This window comes from Natator depressus, chromosome 10 (genome assembly GCF_965152275.1).
Source record: "Natator depressus isolate rNatDep1 chromosome 10, rNatDep2.hap1, whole genome shotgun sequence".
Lineage (NCBI taxonomy): Eukaryota > Metazoa > Chordata > Testudines > Cheloniidae > Natator > Natator depressus.
In genome coordinates, this window is record NC_134243.1 from 32,421,310 (window position 1) to 32,442,143 (window position 20,834).

General features: G+C 48.0%; 1 protein-coding gene across 3 annotated transcripts in view; it reads right to left on the reverse strand.

The window, feature by feature from the left end:
- MGRN1 (mahogunin ring finger 1) overlaps positions 1 to 16,543 on the reverse strand; it is a 105,561-nt gene extending 89,018 nt beyond the window's left edge. For 2 of the 3 annotated variants that reach the window (XM_074965661.1, XM_074965659.1), the window contains exon 1: positions 16,333 to 16,543. In XM_074965661.1, coding sequence (XP_074821762.1) covers positions 16,333 to 16,420 — 88 coding nt within the window. In that variant the 5' untranslated portion in view covers positions 16,421 to 16,543. The remainder of the gene's footprint in view (positions 1 to 16,332) is intronic. The other variant, XM_074965660.1, reaches the window with a different exon arrangement.
- Between the last annotated feature and the right edge of the window lie 4,291 nt (positions 16,544 to 20,834).

The following is a 20,834-nucleotide window of genomic DNA, read 5'->3' on the forward strand; positions in this document are numbered from 1 at the left end:
GCCCTGCCCTCAGACCCACCCTTTAAATTCTCTGGGAATTTTGAAATTCCCCTTCCTGTTTGCTCAGCAAGGCATGGACTGCTCTCAGTGCATCTTTCCAGGTGACCATGCCTCCACACACCAGGCGATCCCCAGTATGGAGCAATGGCGAGGTGCTGGACCTCATCAGTGTTTGGGGGGAGGAAGCTGTCCAGTCCCAGCTGCACTCCAGCCGTAGGAATTACGATACCTTTGGGCAGATATCAAGGGACATGATGAAAAGGGGCCATGAGCGGGATGCACTGCAGTGCAGGGTTAAAGTGAAGGAGCTGCGGAATGCGTACCACAAAGGACGTGAGGCAAACCGCCGCTCTGGTGCTGCCCCCATGACCTGCCATTTCTACAAAGAGCTGGAAGCAATACTTTGGGGCGACCCCACCTCCACTCTGATGACCACCATGGACACTTCAGAGCCCAAGGCAGGAGGAGGAAAGCGGGAGCGAGGGTGCTGAGGAGCTGGGGTGGGGGGGACGGGACAGCCCAGCATCCCTAGATGCATGCAACCAGGAGCTGTTTTCAAGCCAGGAGGAAGGTAGCCAGTCACAGTGGACAGTGCTTGGGGAAGAACAAACAGCAGAGGAGGTGCCCGGTAAGTGGCTTTTATTTTGGGAAGGTAGTTGTTCAGTGTGGGCTCTTGGGGCGAGGAGGGTTAAGGCTGCATGCATGTCTAGATGCGAAATAGGGCATTGATGTGCTCTCTCACATTGTGGTAATCGGCCTCAGTGATCTCTTCAAAGGTCTCATGCAGAAGCTGGGCAATCGGCTTACACAGGGTCCTTGGCAGAGCTACTGTGCTCCTTGTCCCAGTAAGGCTAACATGTCCAAGCCACTGTGCTGTGATGGGCGGGGGGACCATTGCTGTACACAGGCAAGCCGCATATGGGCCAGGGTGGAAGTAGAATTGTAGTAGAAGACCCTCCCTTGCTTCCCAGGTCACCCTCAGTAGTGAGATCTCTTCCAGGACGAACTCATCCTGTGGAAAATGGGGGGACAGTGTTCAGTATAGGGGCCCCCCTGCAGCTGTTGGCTCTCCCCAAAGCACAGAACCCCAGAGGACAGTACGGCCGTGAAACAATCAATCCCCCTTGCCCCTGTGCTTACTCACCACTTTGGGGCTCCTTGTGGGTTATGTGCACTCACTTTGGGATCGGCAATTTCTGCTATTGTGTACACTGTACTTGTCTTTAAGTACAGCAGAATCATTGCTCTGTCTGGTGTGAACAATGCTGCCTCTGTTAAGTCTTGCATATTAGCTTTACAGATGCAACCTTGAGATCCCAGCCATCCTTGTTATCAACAGCCAAAAGACTCCAAAGAATCAGGAAGCATCCGTGAAGAAGCAAAGAGGACATACTGCATGAAGTATCATGGAGCGCCAAGCAGACTCAATACAGGCACTCGCAGCAATGCAGTCGGAGCACATCCATGCCCATCCCCGTCCCAAAACTCTTTCCTTTGTGCCCCTATGTCACCTCCAATGCACTTTCCCCAACATCCGGGTTCTTATCGCCACCAACTGCCTCCAACACGTGTAGCTTCACCACCCAGCCCTGCAAACTACAACCATTACCCACTGCACTCAACCCCCATCACGATGCGTTTTAGCTAGCCTGAAGTGCAGCACTCATTGCACTGCACTCCAGACAGGAAGGCAGAGTATAACAGGACATACGCAAATCTCTGATTGTCCCATTCCCCACCCCATCCCCTTCCCTCATCCCACACAGCATAGATGTGTCATGCCCTTTCTGTTTCCCAAACAGTTGTGTTTCTTTTCAATAAATGAATTTTTTGGCTTTGAAAACATTCTTTATTATTGCATTAAGTAAAAGATACCGTAGCCCAGGAAAGCAACAGGCACTGCAAGTCAGCGCATCATATGTAGCAAACATGGATTCCTACTAACATTGGAACCACTGCACTTCACTCCCGTGCAGGGCACCAAACATTATTGGTGGCTTTCAGCATCAAATTGTTCCCTCAAGGCCTTACAGCCCCGCGCTGGGCCCCTATAATCCCTAATCCTTACAGCCCTGTGCTGGGCCCTTCTAATTGCCCTGCTCTCTGGCTATTCAGCCTCCAGGTGTTGAACCTCCAAGGTCCATGCCTGAGTGAAGCTTTCACCCTTCCCTTCACAAATGTTATGGAGGGTACAGCACCCGGATATAACCGTGAGGATGTTGTCATCAGCCAGGTCCAGCTTCCCATACAGACCACGCCAGCGGCCCTTTAAACAGCCAAAAGCACACTCCACAGTCATTCTGCACTGACTCAGACTGTTGTTAAACCACTCCTTGCTGCTGTCAAGGCTCTTTGTGTAGGGTTTCATGAGCCAGGGCATTAAAGGGTAAGCGGGGTCTCCAAGGATCACAATGGGCATTTTGACTTCCCTTATATGATCTTCTGGTATGGGAAGAAAGTCCCAGCTTGCAGCTTCCTGAACAGGCCTGTGTTCCGAAAGATGCGTGCGTCATGCACCTTTCCGGACCAGCCTGCGTTAATGTCAATGAAATGCCCACGGTGATCCACAAGCGCCTGGAGAACCATAGAGAAATCCCCCTTCCGATTTATGTACTCGGAGGTTAAGTGGGCTGGTGCCAGAATTGGAATATGCGTCCCATCTATCGCCCCTCCACAGTTAGGGAAACCCATTTGTGCAAAGCCATCCACAATGTCATGCACGTTACCCAGAGTCACGGTTCTTCTAAGCAGGATGCGATTAATGGCCCTGCAAACTTGCACTAACATGATTCTAACATGATTCCAACGGTCGACTTTCCCACTCCAAACTGGTTAGCGACCGATTGGTAACTGTCTGGAGTTGCCAGCTTCCAGACTGCAATAGCCACCCGCTTATCCACTGGCAGGGCAGTTCTCAATCTTGTGTCCTTGCGCCACAGGGTGGGGCCAAGCTCAGCACACAGTCCCATAAAAGTGGCTTTTCTCATCCGAAAGTTCTGCAGCCACTGCTCGTCACCCAAGACTTGCATGACAACGTGATCCCACCACTCAGTGCTTGTTTCCTGAGCCCAAAAGTGGCGTTCCACTGTGGTGAGCATGTCCGTGAATGCCACAAGCAATCTCATGTCATATGCGTTATGCGAGTCGACATCATCGTTGGACTCCTCACTGTCAGTTTGTAGCTTAAGGAGTAACTCGACTGCCATTCGGGACACGCTGGCGAGACCCATCAGCATATTCCTCACAAGTTCAGGATCCATTCCCGAAGACCGAAAGGGAAGACAGAGCGCGCAGTACAAAAAACGTTGAAAGATGGTGCCAAATGTGGACGGAAGCACAAGGATTGCTGGGTGGCGAAGTGATGCATCACAGGGCATTGAACAGGATGCCCTGCACCCCCACCCCCTACCCACAAGCCACAGCGCCAGAATGGGAAGAGGTTCTTTGTGGGTGCTCTCAATGCCGCTGCAAGTGCCGCAAATGTGGCCACGCCAGTGTGCTTGCAGCTGACAGCGTGAACACACTGCAGCGCTTTCCCTGCTGCGGTCTCTAAGGGCTGGTTTAACTCACAGCGCTCTACATCCGCAAGTGTAGCCATGCCCTAAATTAGTCAGTTTCACTTTCTGGCTTCCAAATATTTAGCACAAAGCGATGGGCTTCTAATATTGTCCTGGAAGGTTTACACTACATTTAAAGAAACTTTGCTATTCACTGAACTTTGCTGTGTGCCCACCCATTTCCCCCCTACTCTTTTTTTTTTTTTTAAAGTAAAATTCAGATTTTGGGCTTGATTTTTATTAAAAAAAAGTTTTAAATATATTTTTAAAGACCCAAACCCAAATGCTTTACCTAGTGCTACTGCAACTTTAGTATGCTTGACTTCAACGTTAGAGTCAGGAAATTCCAAACATTCAGGGTGGGGAACTCAGATCTGCTATGCATCCTATGTGTTTTACAACGTAAACATTAAGGTTTCACCCTTTAACAAGAGGAATATAAAATGCTCTTGTTTATTTTGGAGATGTATAAAATTCACCCTTCCACATGCTCATAATAGAATTTTTTAAAAAAAGTAAATCTACCTCTTTTCACAGACAGAGTAAAAATAGTAAAAAGAAAAGGAGTTCTTGTGGCACCTTAGAGACTAACCAATTTATTTTAGTCTCTAAGGTGCCACAAGTACTCCTTTTCTTTTTGCGAATACAGACTAACACGGCTGTTACTCTGAAACCAGTAAAAATAGTGTATACTTATTTTGTGACTGAGTTAAAGGTGACCTGCAAAGAAAAAAAAAATCACATCTTTTTCTTTCTGCTTCTTCAGAATGTATAATGGTAGCATGAAAGTTGGGTGGGTAGTTGTTTTCTGGTTACTTTTTACATTAAAAATTCAGGTCTTGTTTATCCACAGAATATTCTACAGAGCATAAGAGAACTGATAGGGTTACCACAAAAATCAGAGTACACAGAAGTGAAATCTGACAGACATGGGAAGCTATTTTTATTCATACTAATTAAAACTTTGTTTCTTTTTGTTAACAGCTATTTAACTCAATTGCCCAACACACTTAGGAGAAAAGAAGTCTTTGTTAAATAGTTAACATTTTCCCCCGCCACCACCCTATACTCACACACTCCTTCAATGAAGAACTGAGAAGGAATAAATTCTATATGCACAGTCCTACTGAAGACAATGTCTGTCAAATTGTAAGTGTTAGAGACCTCTGCTTATAAAAACAAAACACCCACTAGCAATAGCAAAAGTCTGCGACACTCCTTGTATACAGTATTTGCTTCAATAGAGGAATGTTTATTAAAAAAAGCAGGAGCTAGAACTCAACTTTCATTCTAGCGTCTTCTGAATTACTAGCATCTCTAGCTCTTTGCTGCTGGCCAAGTCTTGCTTAACAATTGCCAGCTGCGCTAAGGGATTATGCTCAACCCTTTGGCCCAGTGGCTGGAAACTAGAGCTCAGCAGAGGAGGAAGCTAAGGAGGCAAACAACAGGGTACTGCATACAGGGTTTGGAGAGAAGCAAGTGATGCTCCAGGACCAGAATCCAAGTGAGTTAAATCAGTATTTGGGAGAAGCCTAGGCAATCCCTTTAAGTGTCTTAATACTATGGTGACACTTTTGATGATGGAACCAGAATAGTACAGTGCAAGCATGCCTCCATACCCCTCTGGTTTCCAACTGAGTTTGCTAACTAGGATGGACTCCCATTAGACACTTTGGCGCAGATCTACAAAAGGACTTAGGTGTTGCAATGCCCAACTTTTAGGCACCTAGAGAAAAAAAAAATCACAGGAGCAACACTGCAATCCACAAAGCCTGAGTTAGGGGCCTTGGCTCCCTATACAATGAATGGGGAGAGAGCGATGCCTTAGAATGCAATTCACAAAAGCCAGCTCACTAGGCGGGGTGCCAACGAAGCTAGCCAATGAGAGATGCCAAGGAGAGGGGTGTGTGCTAAGCCTTTTCCCTCTCTCTGAGAGAGGTAAGTAAGTTCAGGCTGCAGGGAGGTGCCTGTCTCTGCTTAGCTACCCATACACAAGAACCTCCTCCCCCTCCCCTCTCCCCCCACCCCCAGTCAGCTGCACCTATTGTATTTCTTGTGGGAATGAAGCACCTGCCTTGCGCCACACAAAATGGCCAAAGGAGGAGGCAAGCATCTCTGGATAACGTGTGCAATGAGTTGTTTGCTAAGAAGAACAAAACACATGAGAACCTGCCACCAACAGTGGCCTCCTTCAGGCCTCCTTCACCTGAAAAGTGCAAATCATCCGTCAGCGATATGGAATCATGCAACAGTTCAGTATCTTCACATGTCCCATCTGCAACAGATGGGTGATAGACAGCATGGGACATCTTGTTCCTAACATGATGGTGCTGCCACCTGCTCCAGAAGCCTTCCTCACCTTTGTGCAGTGTGGCTGAGAGTGTACCAGTGCAACAAGGAGATGCAAATGTCGCAGGGAAAATTTGGCGTGCTCCAACGCGTGCAGCTGGGACAGTGACAAGTGTAGCAACAGACTAACGAACTCATCAGACACAGATTCTGAGGGGAAGTAGAAATGTTTCAACTATCTGCAAATTACTGTGACTATTTTTGTGAATAAATATAGCTTGAATATAGTGTTGCATTAGGCTTTCACTAGCTCATCGTTATATGTAGGAATTACATAAGAGTACATGGTTATACTTCGTTATTCACAAGGTATGTTCAAGACATTCTACAGCCCTGATATAACTCTAAGGGGACTTAGACGTCGTTTACACATACTGTTGTATTCAGTGATAGCAAGAAGATAATTTACAGTTGTACCACAGGAGCTTTAGAGCAGATATCCAAAGTATGTTTTATAGTAAGGGGGTAGGCCTGATCTACCTAACTGCATAAAAATAGACTGAAAAACTTCTCTCCAATCAGTCCATTCTACAAATGATGACAAGTACTTTGATGTATTACCTGGTACAAACAAGTTCATACCGTCATAGGACTACAAACTTTTGCTTTAACTGAAGGCAGGAAAATCCATATCACCTGGGGCTAAATATTTCCTGAATGTTCCAAAACGGTACAATTTGAGCACCAAGTTGCATTAATTGGATTTAGAAGCTTTCTGCCCATTTTGGTCAAAGTTAAACTACATTTCTATGAGTTACGGCCCTTTTTCTGATTTTATGATTTTCCAGATTGGATGCAGGATAATGTTAAACACCGAGACAGAAAAACTGCACCATCTCCAGCAACTACATCCACGCTGGTGATGACCACCAGATATGTGCCTAACGTGGTAACAATGACATTTTGCTAGCTGATAGGTTACTTCTTAGTGCCCAAAATAGTCCAACGCTGGCAGTAATGATGCCACCACCCACCTTAGCCCAGCAGTTAGAGCATTCACCTGGGATGTGGGAGACCTGGGTTCTGCTTGATGGGGAGAATGGGAGACTCCAGTTCAAATCCTTTCCCCCCATCATACAGAGGGGTGAGTTGAACCCAGGTCTCCCACATCCCAGTTGAGTGCTCTAACCACTGGGCCATGTGATAGTCTGATAGCTTCATGTCTCAGTCTCTCTTGTTGAAGCTGTTCCACTGGGGATAAATAATAACAGTGACTGAGCAAACTGGATCCTGTCTCCTACCTCCCGGTGGGGCCCCAGTCATTCTTTCATCATTTATCCACAGTGGAACAGCTTCAGCAGGAGACACTGACGTACCCCCACATCAGAATATCCCACTGCCCAGAGATCAGCCAGAGGCGGCCTCTAAGCAAACATACCGGATCAGGCCCTGCACGCAAGATAGACAACCAAATACCTATCTTCCCCTGGTTGATGGATCACTCTGGGGCTAAGGCAGGAGACAAGCATCTGGATGCCTAGGGGGAAGCAACAGGTGCTGAGGGAAGTTTTACCCTGAAAATTTAGGCATCAAGTGAGTTTAGGCGCCTATAGGGCTCAGCAGGAGTTTTGCAGATCACAGGGGTGCATAGAACTGGGACTAAGTACCTTGGGGGATCCCATCCTTTAACAGTGGAGCAAATCCATAAGGAGCAGGAGATTCACTTTTATGGGCTCCCTAAATGACTTTCACTTCACCCCCTGTATATTTGGTATGTTGTGTTATTTGTGCACGTTAAATTTAAGCCCTACCAGATATGGGTAGTGTTACAGTTATTGTGGAAACCATAACTAACTTTTCTGTGCATTTACAAATACATTACATGAGGAAATCTACACTGAAGTGCTATCACTGCTTAGAATCTAAAGGAAGGAAAATGTGAGAAAGATGTGTTCTTGATCGCACATTCCAATGTCTATAACGTGTGGAGTAACTCACAAGGCCACACGTCTGCAACTCTGTGCCCTGTTATGTTACATTTAATTGCAAGTCTCATGCCAGACACCTGCGTATGTTGGTTAGTTGTTGTCTTTCCTTCCCACACCCCACCATCCTTCCCATCTGTCCCTCTTTCCTCACTTCTCCAGGTCCCTGCCTCTTTCCATCTGACTGTATTCTCTCTTCCTTGGGAGTTTTGATGTGGAGTCATTATCAGACCACACCACAAACTCTCCCTTCCTCACCCTATCATCCTTAGCTCTGGCCCTTTCCCCATCACCTGTCTCCGATGCTTTCTCCCGAGTACAGGCTCTTCACTGCCACCTAGTCTCTGTGCTCCATGCTAGAGACATCTCTCTCCTTCCCTTTGTGGAGCACCAAGGCAAAAAACAACAGCTAGAGGAATGGAACTGCTACAACAAACACCTTGCTGGGATGCAAGTTCTAGGAAGCAAGCACTTGGTATTCTTAGTTAGTGGCTTCAGAATCTAGAACAGGACCCCAACGTTGCTGCCAAGTTACAAATAATAATAAACTCCAGAAACCAATGGAAGCTGGCACAGCACTCCAACAGCTTCTGCGCATGGGAAACCAGGTGCAAAATGGACTAATGCTTCCTCTCTCCCACCTTTGTCTTGTTTATTTATATTACAAGCTCTTCAAAGTAAGACTTCTGTCTTATTTGAGTATGTGTAGCCCGAATGGAACCTCAGTTCTGATTGAGGCCTCTCAGTGTTGTTAGTTTATAGTAGCAGTAATAAAATAAAGGGAACCCATCACTTTTTTTGGCCATTCAAACAAAATACCAACAAGCAGCTACTAACATTTGCCAAGTAATGGACTCTAAGTAATTGAGTCAATTCCATTATGCTGAGCTGCTGGAGGAAGAACATCAAGCATGAAGACTGCACCAAGGATCTGCGTGTTATGCTGCTGATCCAGCCAGAGCTGCAGGAGGGGACTCATTTGTTCCCTGTGATTGCCTATTTGTGGCCCATTTTGTATGGGCACCACTTCCCCTTCCCCACACAAAAACTCGCCGGACCAGCTGGCATGTGCACCCATTTCTGGCTTGCCCCTTGAGCTAGCTGGCCATCAGTAGAGCCAGCTCAGTCTCCATCCAGCAGATGACTGAGGCTAAAGGGTACTAGTAAAAAGGAACAAAAGGAGATCACAGGTTTTGGTCTAGTGAAGCAGTGCTTAGTGGGGTAGGTAAAAACTTTTTGGCCCGAGGGCCACATCTGGGTATGGAAATTGTATGGTGGGCCATGAATGCTCACAAAATTGGGAGTTGGGGTGCAGGAGAGGGTGAGGACTCCAGCTGTGGGTACAGGCTCTAGGGTGGGGCCAGAAATGAGGAGTTCAGGGTGCGGGAGGGGGCTCTGGGCTGGGACAGGGGGTTGGGGTGCAGCGGGGAGGTGAGGGCTCCAGCTGGGGGTGCGGGCTCTAGGACAGGGAATGCGGGGTTGGGGGTGCAGGAGGGTGCTCCGGGCTGGGACCAAGGTGTTAGGAAGACAGGAGGGGGATCTGGGCTGGAGCAGAGGGTTGGGGCGCAGAAGTGGGTCAGGGGTGCAGGCGCCACATGGCACTTACCTCAAGCAGCTCCCGGAAGCAGTGGCACGTCCCCACCTCTGGCTCCTACACAGAGGCATGGCCGGGCAGCTCTGCGTGCTGCCCTGGCTGCAGGCGCCACCCTTGCAGTTTCCATTGGCCGTGGTTCCCGGACAATGGGAGCTGCGGGGGTGACACTTGGGGAAAGGGCAGCGCACCAAGCCCCCTGGTTGCCCCTATGTGTAGGAGCCAGAGGGGGCACATGCTGCTGCTTCCAGGAGCCTTGCAGAGCAAGGGCACGCGCGGAGCCGGGCAAGCCCCCAACCCCACTCACCAGCGGGCGCTCGAGCGCCGGATTAAAACATCTGAAGGGCCGGATATGGCCGCCGGGCAGTAGTCTGCCCATCACTGGCTTAGACGGAATCCTAAGGCTGGGAGCTCACAGCACCAAGGCAGAGCTCCAGGTCTTCTGCTAGCACATGGAGAAGGCAGCTGAGGAGTGGGAATAGCTAACAAGGTGCTCTGCTCCAGCTCTGCGACAGCTTTATCTACTTTTGCATGTCCCTCAACTGTAGAATGACTGCGGGACTAGCAAGAGGGCCTACTCTTCCTCTGCAATCCCTCAACAGGCAAGATCCTTGCTGTATCAGCGCCTGTCTTGTCTACCCACCTCCCTATGAGGGAAAATGCGGCCAGCCAAAAAACGGAGTCAACTGTCTTGCAGGAGCAGACGGTGTTTTCAGAGAAATCTTGCTGTAGAAAGGCATATAAGCATCTCCTCTACAAAGATAGCTGGTAAAAGGCCTGTCAACACTTCATTGGTAACCATCCTCCAACACAATCCATCAGAAATACAAGGAGAGGCAAAGAATATGAGCCTAGGTGGACGCTGCACCTGTGCTCTGCTAACTCTCCTGTACAGCTATCATAGCATAGACACATCAGAAGGGCATACCTGAAAACCAAGCATTCATCACAGCCCTCGTATCCAGTGATAGCCCACCAAGGTGCTGTCACTCTGCATGACATCGTAAGCGGTCATGTTCCTTTCAGTGTGAAGGTTGTCATCTTTCTTATCTAAAAACTGTATTATTATTATTATTATTATATATTATATAATATTATTATGTATTATAACTGTATCATTATTTCTAACAATGTCCTTTCTGGGAGCCTTCTTTAAAGCCATTTTTGGCCTAAAGGATTTTGTCCCAAGTTGAAAACTTGCACCTTTGCAAATGATCCAGAGACTGGTTCACTCCTGATTTGAGCTGTCTCAGCAGCACGTCATGCACGCTCACAGTGAGCCTGTAGGGGCTCAAATCACAGGCCGCACCAGGTGGCAGAGAACCTGATGTGCAACAGGAGACATTTAGAGACTAATTAGCAATTAAAATAGGATGGAATCTGTGGATAAAAATGTCAGCTGAGATATTCTGAAAGACAGCCAAAAACACAGTATATGTACTCAGGAGACTGGTCAGGCATGTGCGCACATGGACACACAGCAAAACTAAACAAAAAACAAAGGTTCCTTTTAATATCTCTATTGGTAACAGAGGTACATGTAAAGGGACAGCATCAAGTTAAAAATCGTATTAAGAACAAGTTCTAACTATCACATTGTGCTCCAGAAATAATTAAGATATAACTGCTTTGCACAGTTTAACTTTTGATTTCATGGTCTAAGCTGGGAGAAATACAAAACTAGTCACTTGCATTTGTTTCCAGTCTATTTCATTTTCAGTTCTCAGGCCCTGGTCCTCTGGTAACCAGTCTTTCAGCCTGCGGGCCAAACACTGTATTCCCAAAAGTCAAGAGTCACAAATCAACAGTTTAGGGACAGATTTTCTGCCCTATTCTGCTCCCTTTGTGGCGCAAAAAAAGCAGAAGGTATCTGCGGTCCCCTGCTGTGGATCTCTTTTTTTGCTGTATTCATAACTTTTTGTCTCCAAACCAGGAGGAGGCTATCCTGGTTCCTGGTGAATTTTTTTTTTTTTTCAAAGGAAACAACCTTTAATATTTATATAACATTAGGGCAGCAGCTTTTCCATAAATGCTCCAGACTCTGGATTTTCCATCGCTGCTGGACAGCCCAGAATACATGCGTTTTGAAATTATGCTTGGTCTACTGGTAGCTCTACCTGGCTTTTCAGCCCAGCACTGTCTTTAGTCAGTCCTTTGTTCTAAGCAGTAACCACCACTAACGATGGAGTTTGTACATTCACTCCAGACTGATCCAATTCAATCATTTTAATTTCTCCTCCAAAGAAGTCAGAGGGCTGGAGTTTACCTACTCCAGAAGTAAGGTCACTCTAAGGCCTGGTCTACACTACAAAGTTAGGTCAACATACACCGCCTTGCGTTAACCTCACTGCGCATGTGTGTCTACACTTAAATTTGCCTCCCACCGATGTAAGTGCCCCATTACAGCAATGCAGTAGCACGACCTCCCTGAGACGTGTAGCACCATGGTCGACGTAGTGAGATCGCTGCAATGCAAGTGCAGACGCTGCATTACCTATGTCGACCTTAACAGTCCTCCAGCAGCTGTCCCGATGCTGACAGCTCTGGTCACAATTATGAACTCCACATCCCAGGGGTCAAAGAGAATAAAAGCCTACCACAGACCCTGCCTTTAAAACTCTGCAGTTTTTTGAAATGCCTTTTCCTGACTGTACAGCTTGGTGAGCACACCTAGCAGTCATCCACTGTTGTATGCAACTGCCCAGCCGACTATGCCTGCTACAAGCTCCTGACATGCTTCAGGACAGATATTAGTTATCGTAGTCTTGTGGGGAGAAGAGGCTGTGTAAGCACAGCTACAGACCACAGAAACATAGACATCTATGAGCAGGTTGCACAGGAGATCAGGATAAAGGGTACGACAGGGACCAGCAGCAGTGCCGCAGGAAAACAAAGGAACTATGACATGCATACCAGACGGCCAGGAAGACTAGCAGTCAATCCAGTGCCGAGCTGCAAGCCTGCCACCTTTACAAAGAGCCATACAGCTCTGTACTGAGCTCTTCTAATAGTCCTTGCATCTGGCTGCTCAAACTCAGTGGCCAGCTGCTTCATCTCCACCCTGGCAGCAAGTTTTCCCCTTTGCTTGACAGATACTATGCAAGACACAGCAGTCAGCTATAACCATTGGGATATTTTTCTCACAGAGATCCAATCTGGTGAGTAAACAACATCAGCATCCCTTCAATCTACCAAAAGCACATTCAGCTGGGATTCTGCACCTGCTGAGCCGATGAATCTCTCCCTTGGTGCTGTCCAGGTGGCCGGTATACAGCTCCATGAGCCAGGGGAGTAAGAGGTAGGCTGGATCCAGCAGGATCATTATTAGCATTTCAATATCACCAATGGTAATCCACTGGTTGGTAAAGCAAGTCCCTGCTTGCAGCTTTCTGAAAAGTCCTGTATTCCTAAAGATGTGAAGATTATGCACCCTCCTGGACCAGCCCACGTTGATGTTGGCGAAGCATCCCAAGTGATCCACCAACACTTGCATAACCATAGAGAAGTATCCCTTTCTGTAGATGTACTCTGGGGCAAGATGGGATGGGGCCAAAATCATACAGCCACTGCAGTTATTAAATCGTTTCTGTGTGCACACTTGGCTTCTCGTGTCGGCCATGCGTGTCCTCCCCAGGAGCACTTGTGTCGATTGTACTATCAATGTGGGACAGATCCTGAAACCTAGTAACAGCTGACATAAGCAACGACACCGCGCCAACCTAATGACATCAACCATGACTCTATGCCGGTCGAGGAGGTGGTGTTACTAAATCGGTGGAGAGAGGCATGTACGTCGACAGGAGCCAAAGGTAAGTGAAGACGCTTTCATATCTAGGTCAAGGCAAGGCAGCTTACTAACTGTGTAGTGTAGACCAGGCCTGAGTTTCAAGCCTTTTTAGGCAGGGCCAGGATTGTGCATGCCTTTAGGAAGCAGACCCATCCCCACAGACCATAATGCTGAAGGTGGCTGTCCATCTCTGGAAATTCAGGGTCAGGAATTCTGTACCCACAGTGGGAAATAAAGAACTGCATGGGGACCAATCAATGAACATCCCTGTAATCAAACTGCTACAACTACTGAGAAATGTCTCACAAACAATGTCTTCTGTCCATACATACTCTGAGCCTCTTAAAATAAGATGAATTAGATCATCATTCCCTCTGAAGAAATAGCACAGTAATCTAAATGCCAGGATGACTGACAAGTTACAGCCATCAGGAGCCTACATCTGGAACGCACTGTGATGACTGGCCTTACATTCCAATTACACAAAGCAGCACCATAAGTCTCTTGCTTTTTCAGTTAGTAGGCTGGTTCCCCTATACATTTCAAATCACCCCAAGATCACCAACTTCCGTCTTCCTTTCCCCGTCGTCAGGCCATTTAGAGATTCTATTGATACACTGATTTGACCACTGCTGACATATACCAGTGAACAGTGCCTCAGGTTTGTCGATCACAGCAGTGTCTCTCCAGAACAAGCACAAGGGCATCTGCTTAAGAAGCCCTTGGGAAAACGATGCCAGAGACATAGAGCTCTTTGACAGCCACCTCTTAAACGGTGGAACACAAACACTTTCGCCCCCACTGAAAGCTTCACCATTAAGTCTAATTTAACCCACATCTCTACAGTCCCATGGCAACAGGTGCCCCTGATTTATTTGAATGCCAATTAATTATCCTGGGGAGGGTAAGAGACACAAAGGATAAAGAGTCACGTGGCATTGGCAACACAGATGTTTGTGTGTGTTTGTCATTACTAGGAGAGCAGCTAGAAGGCCTGATAAAAATGTTTCACGTTAACAGATAAGTTATCACATCAACCTGGTTCCTATTTTCCCTTGCAAACCAATACTCAAGAGCAACATTTAGGTGAACCTAGAGTCTTGAAGGCTGTGGGGATTCAGGACTGGATGTCCCAACCTAAGTTCCCTATGAGCTGCACCTATTAAGCACTGTTCAGGCACTCAGGGAACCTGCCCGGCTGGGAACTGCCATGGCCGGGGGAGGGGCGCCTCTCCCCCAGCCCAAACCCAGCCCCAGAGCTGCCACATCTGGGGCACCCCTTCCCCAGCCCAAACCTGCTGCAGCCGGGGGAGGGGCACCCCTCCCCAGATCATGTGTGGGAAAAATTAGAGGGAACACTCCCAATTCTCTTTAACCAATGACAGGCAATCTCCTCTTCAGTTCAGATTTGTGCAAACTTCAGGCTGGAGCTTAGTAGTCACATTCTGGGGTCTCTGGAACTCCCAGTTTGAGGAATTCATGAATCAGAAGAATCAAATGACCCTGCCCTATGGACCATAGACAAAAATCCCTCCGTAAGCAGAATTAATGACACTGAACAAGCCTCCCATTCGTAGGAGAAAGGAAGAAAGGAAAATGATGGATGGAGCAAAACAGAAGTGGCAGGCAGGGAGCCTTTGCAGCCATACAGATCATAGAATCATAGAATCACAGAATCTCAGGGCTGGAAGGGGCCTCAGGAGGTCATCTAGTCCAACCCCCTGCTCAAAGCAGGACCAATCCCCAGTGAGGAGTCAAAGGGAAAAAAAAAAAAATCAAATAGAACCTTTTTATTGAAGCAACACATTTATACCATCAGGCAAAAAAATCCTTTCCATAAGACTTTTGGGGCTGGACAGCCTGGAAGTTACAGATTTATTGATTCAGTAAGAATCAGGTTTTCTTCCTGCGGAGGCACGCGTTTCTTGTTAAGTTCTGATGGTGCAAGGGGTTGTCTCCAACCCATGCAGTGACAGCAGGAAGCATTAAGTCTGAGGAGATGCTGTCCTCTTACTGCAAGATGTTGCTTTCTATGTCTTTAACCCTGAGATCAGACACTGGCTGGAAGGAAGCATTTCCCTGAAAGAGACCATTACCCCACCCAGTAATTTTTGTTGAGCACCACACACCTTGTATTGTTTACACTGTACAAAAAGGAAGTTAAATGCAGAGATGGGGAAATAGAGAACAGCCCTTATGGGGTAAAAAAGTCAAATGCTCTGAGTTTTAGAAGAGCAGGGCTAAGCCCCAAAAGCCCATGAAGTGCTCTTAAAACTCTACTTGAGATCCACACATTCTTTTTCCAGGGATCTCCCCTCTCCTGTACTATAACACAACCCGAAAGACTCCTGGCAGGCATTACAGGCCCATCATTTAAGAGTTTGATAAGCAAAGGTCTCTATAAGCTCCAAGGTGAAGAAAAGTCTTCCCATGACATAAATTCTCCTGTTGCGTATGCAACCCAAACTCTGCACCCTTGTGCTAGGACGGGGTCCTGAAAGAGGGACCTGGCCAGCTGCGTGCCAACCAAGCAGTGATAGCAGCAGTCAACTGCACAGGTGAGGCCCAGCAAGGTCTGAAGTAATAACTTCACTGTCAATAACACAAGGGGGTGTGCGCCGGATGGGCGGTAACTGGTCAGTGTACCTTGGGACTGCGCTGATCACACCTACACAACTGCATCACACAGTGGTCTTTAACCTCCAACCTCCCCAAGGCCCCAGGGAACGGGTGCAGGGTGAAAGCAACCTCCTGGGGGTAGAGATGGGGCCAAGCCCCAGACCTGAGCACCACCAAGGGGGGCCAGGGCCCAGGGGCGAGCACAATGCTCAGGGGCACTGAGAGGGGTGGAGGGGGCCAAGGCCCGGGGGGAGCGACAGGGGGCTGAGAGGAGGTTGAGGCGGGGGCAGGGCCCGGGGCGCTGTGCGGGGGAGTGGTGGGTGGAGGCCCGGGGGCGCTGTGGGGGGGGGGTCGAGGCCCGGGAGTGGGGGAAGGCCCGGAGGCGCTATGGGGGGGGGGGGTCGAGGCCCGGGGGCACTGGGGAGGAGGGGTCGAGGCGGGGGGGGGTCCAGGCCCGGGGGAGCTGGCGGGGGAGGGTCTGCCCCCGGGCCGAGCCGCCCTTACCGGACTTGGGCGGGTAGCGATAGGCCGAGTTGGCCTGGATGTCGATGTCCTCCACGCCCGCGATGCGCCGGCTCAGCAGGGAGCCCATGGCGGGACCGGCCCGGCCGGGGACCCAGCAGCGGCGAGAGCGGCGGGCGATCGAGCGCCCCGGACCCAGCGACTCGCCCCACCACAACCAGCCGCGAGGCAGCACGGGAAAGCGAGTCCGCCCGGCCCGTCGCGCAAGGCTGCCCCCGCCCCCAGAACAACAACTCCCAGCAGCCATCGCGCCCGGTCCTCCAGACCATTGCCCGACGGCTCGGCCGGGCCGTACCAACAGCGGAGTGGGGGGTGCGAGTACTGTGCCCCTTCACCCAATGGAGTCTTCCGGGAGTGTGGGAGATGTAATGCCCACAGCCGCCAGCAGAGGGCGACGCCTCCTGTCGGGCAGCTCAGCCCCGCCGACGAAGCTTGAGCTTGCTGCAGCCGGGTCAGCTGGAGCAGCCGTGGGCCGCGGCCAGCCCCCCTGCCCGGCCCACCCCGCAGCGCCAGGGCGGTGGGGATCCCTGATAAGGACCCCCAGCATGGCTGGGCAGGGCAACGGAGCCTCCCCGCCCTGGGATCCGCCTAGCATAGCCAGAGCACCCCGGGCATGGTGGGGGAGGGTGACAGGGAGCCCCTAGGCAGAGCGTCCCAGGGCAGCCTACGTCTAAAATGATTGGGGGAGGGGTAGCTCAGTGGTTTGAGCATTGGCCTGCTAAACCCAGCGTTGTGGGTTCAATCCTTGAGGGGGCCATTTAGGGATCTGGGGCAAAAAAAATTGGGGATTGGTCCTGCTTTGAGCAAGGGGTTGGACTAGATGACCTCCTCAAGTCCCTTGCAACCCTGATATTCTAGATTAGCTGTTACCACTCAAGAAAGAGATCTGGGAGTCACTGTGGAGAGTTCTCTGAAAACATCCACTCAATGTGCACCCACAGTCAAAAAAGCAAAGACAATGTTGAGACTCATTAAGAAAGGGACAGAAAATATCATATTGCCTCTGTATAAATCCATGGTACGCCCACATCTTAAATACTGCCTGCAGATGTGGTCACCCCATCTCAAAAAAGATATATTGGACTTGGAAAAGGTTCAGAAAAGGGCAACAAAAAATATTAGGGGTATGGAACGGCTTCCATATGAGGGGAGATTAATAAAACTGGGACTTTTCAGCTTGTAAAAGAGATGACTAAGGGGGATATGACTGAGGTCTATAAAATTATTACTGGTGTCGAGAAAGTAAATAAGGAAGTGTTATTTACTCCTCATAATTCAAGAACTAGGGGTCACCAAATGAAATTAATAGGCAGCAGGTTTAAAATAGGGCTGTTAATCGCAGTTAACTCACATGATTAACTCAAAAAATTAATCACAATTAAAAAAATTAATCGTGATTAATCGTGGTTTTAATTGCACTGTTAATAGACTACCAATTGAAATTTATTAAATATTTTGGATATTTTTCTACATTTTCATATATATTGTATTCGGTGTTGTAATTGAAATCAAAGTGTATATTATTTTTGCTTACAAATATTTTCACAGTAAAAATGATAAAAGAAATAGTATTTTTCAATTCACCTCATACAAGTACTGTAGTGCAATCTCTTTGTCATGAAAGTGCAACTTACAAATGTAGATTTTTTTGTTACATGACTGCATTCAAAAACAAAACAATGTAAAACTTCAGAGCCTACAAGTCCACTCAGCTCTACTTCTTGTTCAGCCAATCGTTAAGACAAATGAGTTTGTTTACATTTAAGGGAGATAATGCTGCCCTCTTCTTGTTTACAATGTCACCAGAAAGTGAGAACAGGTATTTGCATGGCACTTTTGTAGCCAGCATTGCAAGGTATGTACGTGCCAGATATGCTAAACATTTGTATGTCCCTTCTTCCTTCGGCCACCATTCCAGAGGACATGCTTCCATGCTGATGATGCTCATTAAAAAAATAAGCATTAATTAAATTTCTTACTGAACTCCTTGGGGCAGAATTGTATGTCCCCTGCTCTGTTTTAACCGCATTATGCCATATATTTCCTGTTATAGCCGTCTCAGATGATGACCCAGCACATGTTCATTTTAAGAACACTTTCACTGCAGATTTGACAAAACACAAAGAAGGTAGCAATGTGAGATTTCTAAAGATAGCTAGGGCAGTCGACCCAAGGTTTAAGAAATGGAAGTGCCTTCCAAAATCTGAGAGGGATGTGGTCTGGAGCATGCTTTCAGAAGTCTTAACAGAGCAACACTCTGATGCAGAAACTACAGAACCCAAACCACTAAAAAGGAAAATCAGCCTTGTGCTGGTGGCATCTGACTCAGATGATGAAAATGAACATGTGTCGGTTCGCACTGCTTTGGATTCTTATCAAGCAGAACCCATCATCAGCATGGATGCATGTCTTCTGGAATGGTGGCTGAAGCATGAAGGGACATGTGAATCTTTAGCGCATCTGGCACGTAAATATCTTGCGATGCCGGCTACCACAGTGCCATGAGAATGCCTGTTCTCACTTTCAGGTGACATTGTAAACAAGAAGTGGGCAGCATTATCTCCTGCAAATGTAAACAAACTTGATTGGCTGAACAAGAAGTAGGACTGAGTGGACATGTAGGCTCTAAAATTTTACATTGTTTTATTTTTGAATTTAGGTTTTTTGTACATAATTCTACATTTGTAAGTTCAACTTTCATGATAAAGACATTGCACTACAGTACTTGTATTAGGTGAATTGAAAAATACTATTTCTTTTGTTTTTTTACCGTGCAAATACTTGTAATCAAAAATAAAAAATAAAGTGAGCACTGTACACTTTGTATTCTGTGTTGTAATTGAAATCAATTATATTTGAAAATGTAGAAAACATCCAAAAATATTTAAATAAACGGTACTCTATTATTGTTTAACAGTGCGATTAATCACGATTAATGTTTTTAATTGCGCAATTAATTGCGATTAACTTTTTTAATCGCTTGACAGCCCTAGTTTAAAACAAACAAAAAGAAGTATTTTTTCACACAATGCACAGTCAACCTATGGAACTCTTTGCCAGACGATGTTGTGAAGGCCAAGACTATAACAGGGTTCAAATAAGAACTAGATAAGTTAATAGAGGATAGGTCCATCAATGGCTATTAGCCAGGATGGGAAGGGATGGTGTCCCTAGCCTCTGTTTGCCAGAAGCTGGGAATGGGTGACAGGGGATGAATCACTTGATGATTACCTGTTCTGTTCATTCCTCTGGGGCACCTGGCACTGGCCACTGTAGGAAGACAGGATACTGGGCTAGATGGACCTTTGGTCTGACCCAGTATGGCTGTTCTTATGTTCTTATAACATGATCTGCAGGCTGGGGGCATTGCAGAGACAGATAGATCTAGCTGCCAGGGCAAGGGATTGGCCTTACCCTGCAGTGCTCAACCACGGGCAGGGTGCTACCTGCAGGGATCCCACAGGCATGGGGCCATTCCCACAAAGGGGCTTGGCACTCTCTGTGCCCACTAGCTTTGCCTGCATCAAGGGGGACCCGTCAGGTACTCAATGCAGACCCAGGGATGTGATGGGGGGAATGGGTGAGGTTGGAGGGGACATGCCCTGGCCAGGAGATGGCTTGGGCTGTGGAATCGTCTCCCACAAATGGGCTGGGAGCCTCTCACTTGGGACAGTTAACCCTAGACCAGTGAAGCACTGGCAGACATGCAATAGGGAGCAGTCCTGTCCCAGCCTGGGAATGGAAGGATGGGGCTCAAGGACGATTCCAGCTCTGACTGCTGACAGGCGATGGATGTTGCTGGAAATGCTTCTTCTCTGCTGTGGGGCCTGTGGAGATGACTGGCCCCAGTGAGTGAGATGCCATCACGATCCAGGCAGCTGATTAGGGGTGCAGTGTCTAGCTTGGATCACGGTGGGCTTGGCCTCAGACTATGCTGGGGCAGGTAGTCTCCAGGGACCCCTGCTGTGACTCGACTGGCAAGACGATGCTCTGTCTTCATGCTAACTAAAAACCCACCCAAGGAACAGGCGCGTCACATGAGTTTTACTGCCTCATAAGAAGTTCTCAGTGATCCGCCCAGGGTGGGTCCCCATTGTGCACTTTGATCTGCAATTGTCTCCTGCCTGAAACCTGTGGAGGCAGCCTCCTTCCAGCCTTGGGACTGACATCACAGCACCCATCTGTGGGCCTGATCCTGCAAAGGGCTGAGTGCCCGCAGCTCCCATATTCACAGGAAGGGGAGGATGCTCCGCACCTCCCAGGATCTGGCCTTATGTGAGGGCTGCACCATCAGGACGTGTGAGAAGGTCAGAGGGAGCTCGCGCCTCCCAAACACAGATTTGTTTAGGTTTCAGAGTAGCAGCCATGTTAGTCTGTATTCGCAAAAAGAAAAGGAGTACTTGTGGCACCTTAGAGACTAACCAATTTATTTGAGCATAAGCTTTCGTGAGCTACAGCTCACTTCATCGGATGCACTTTTGTTT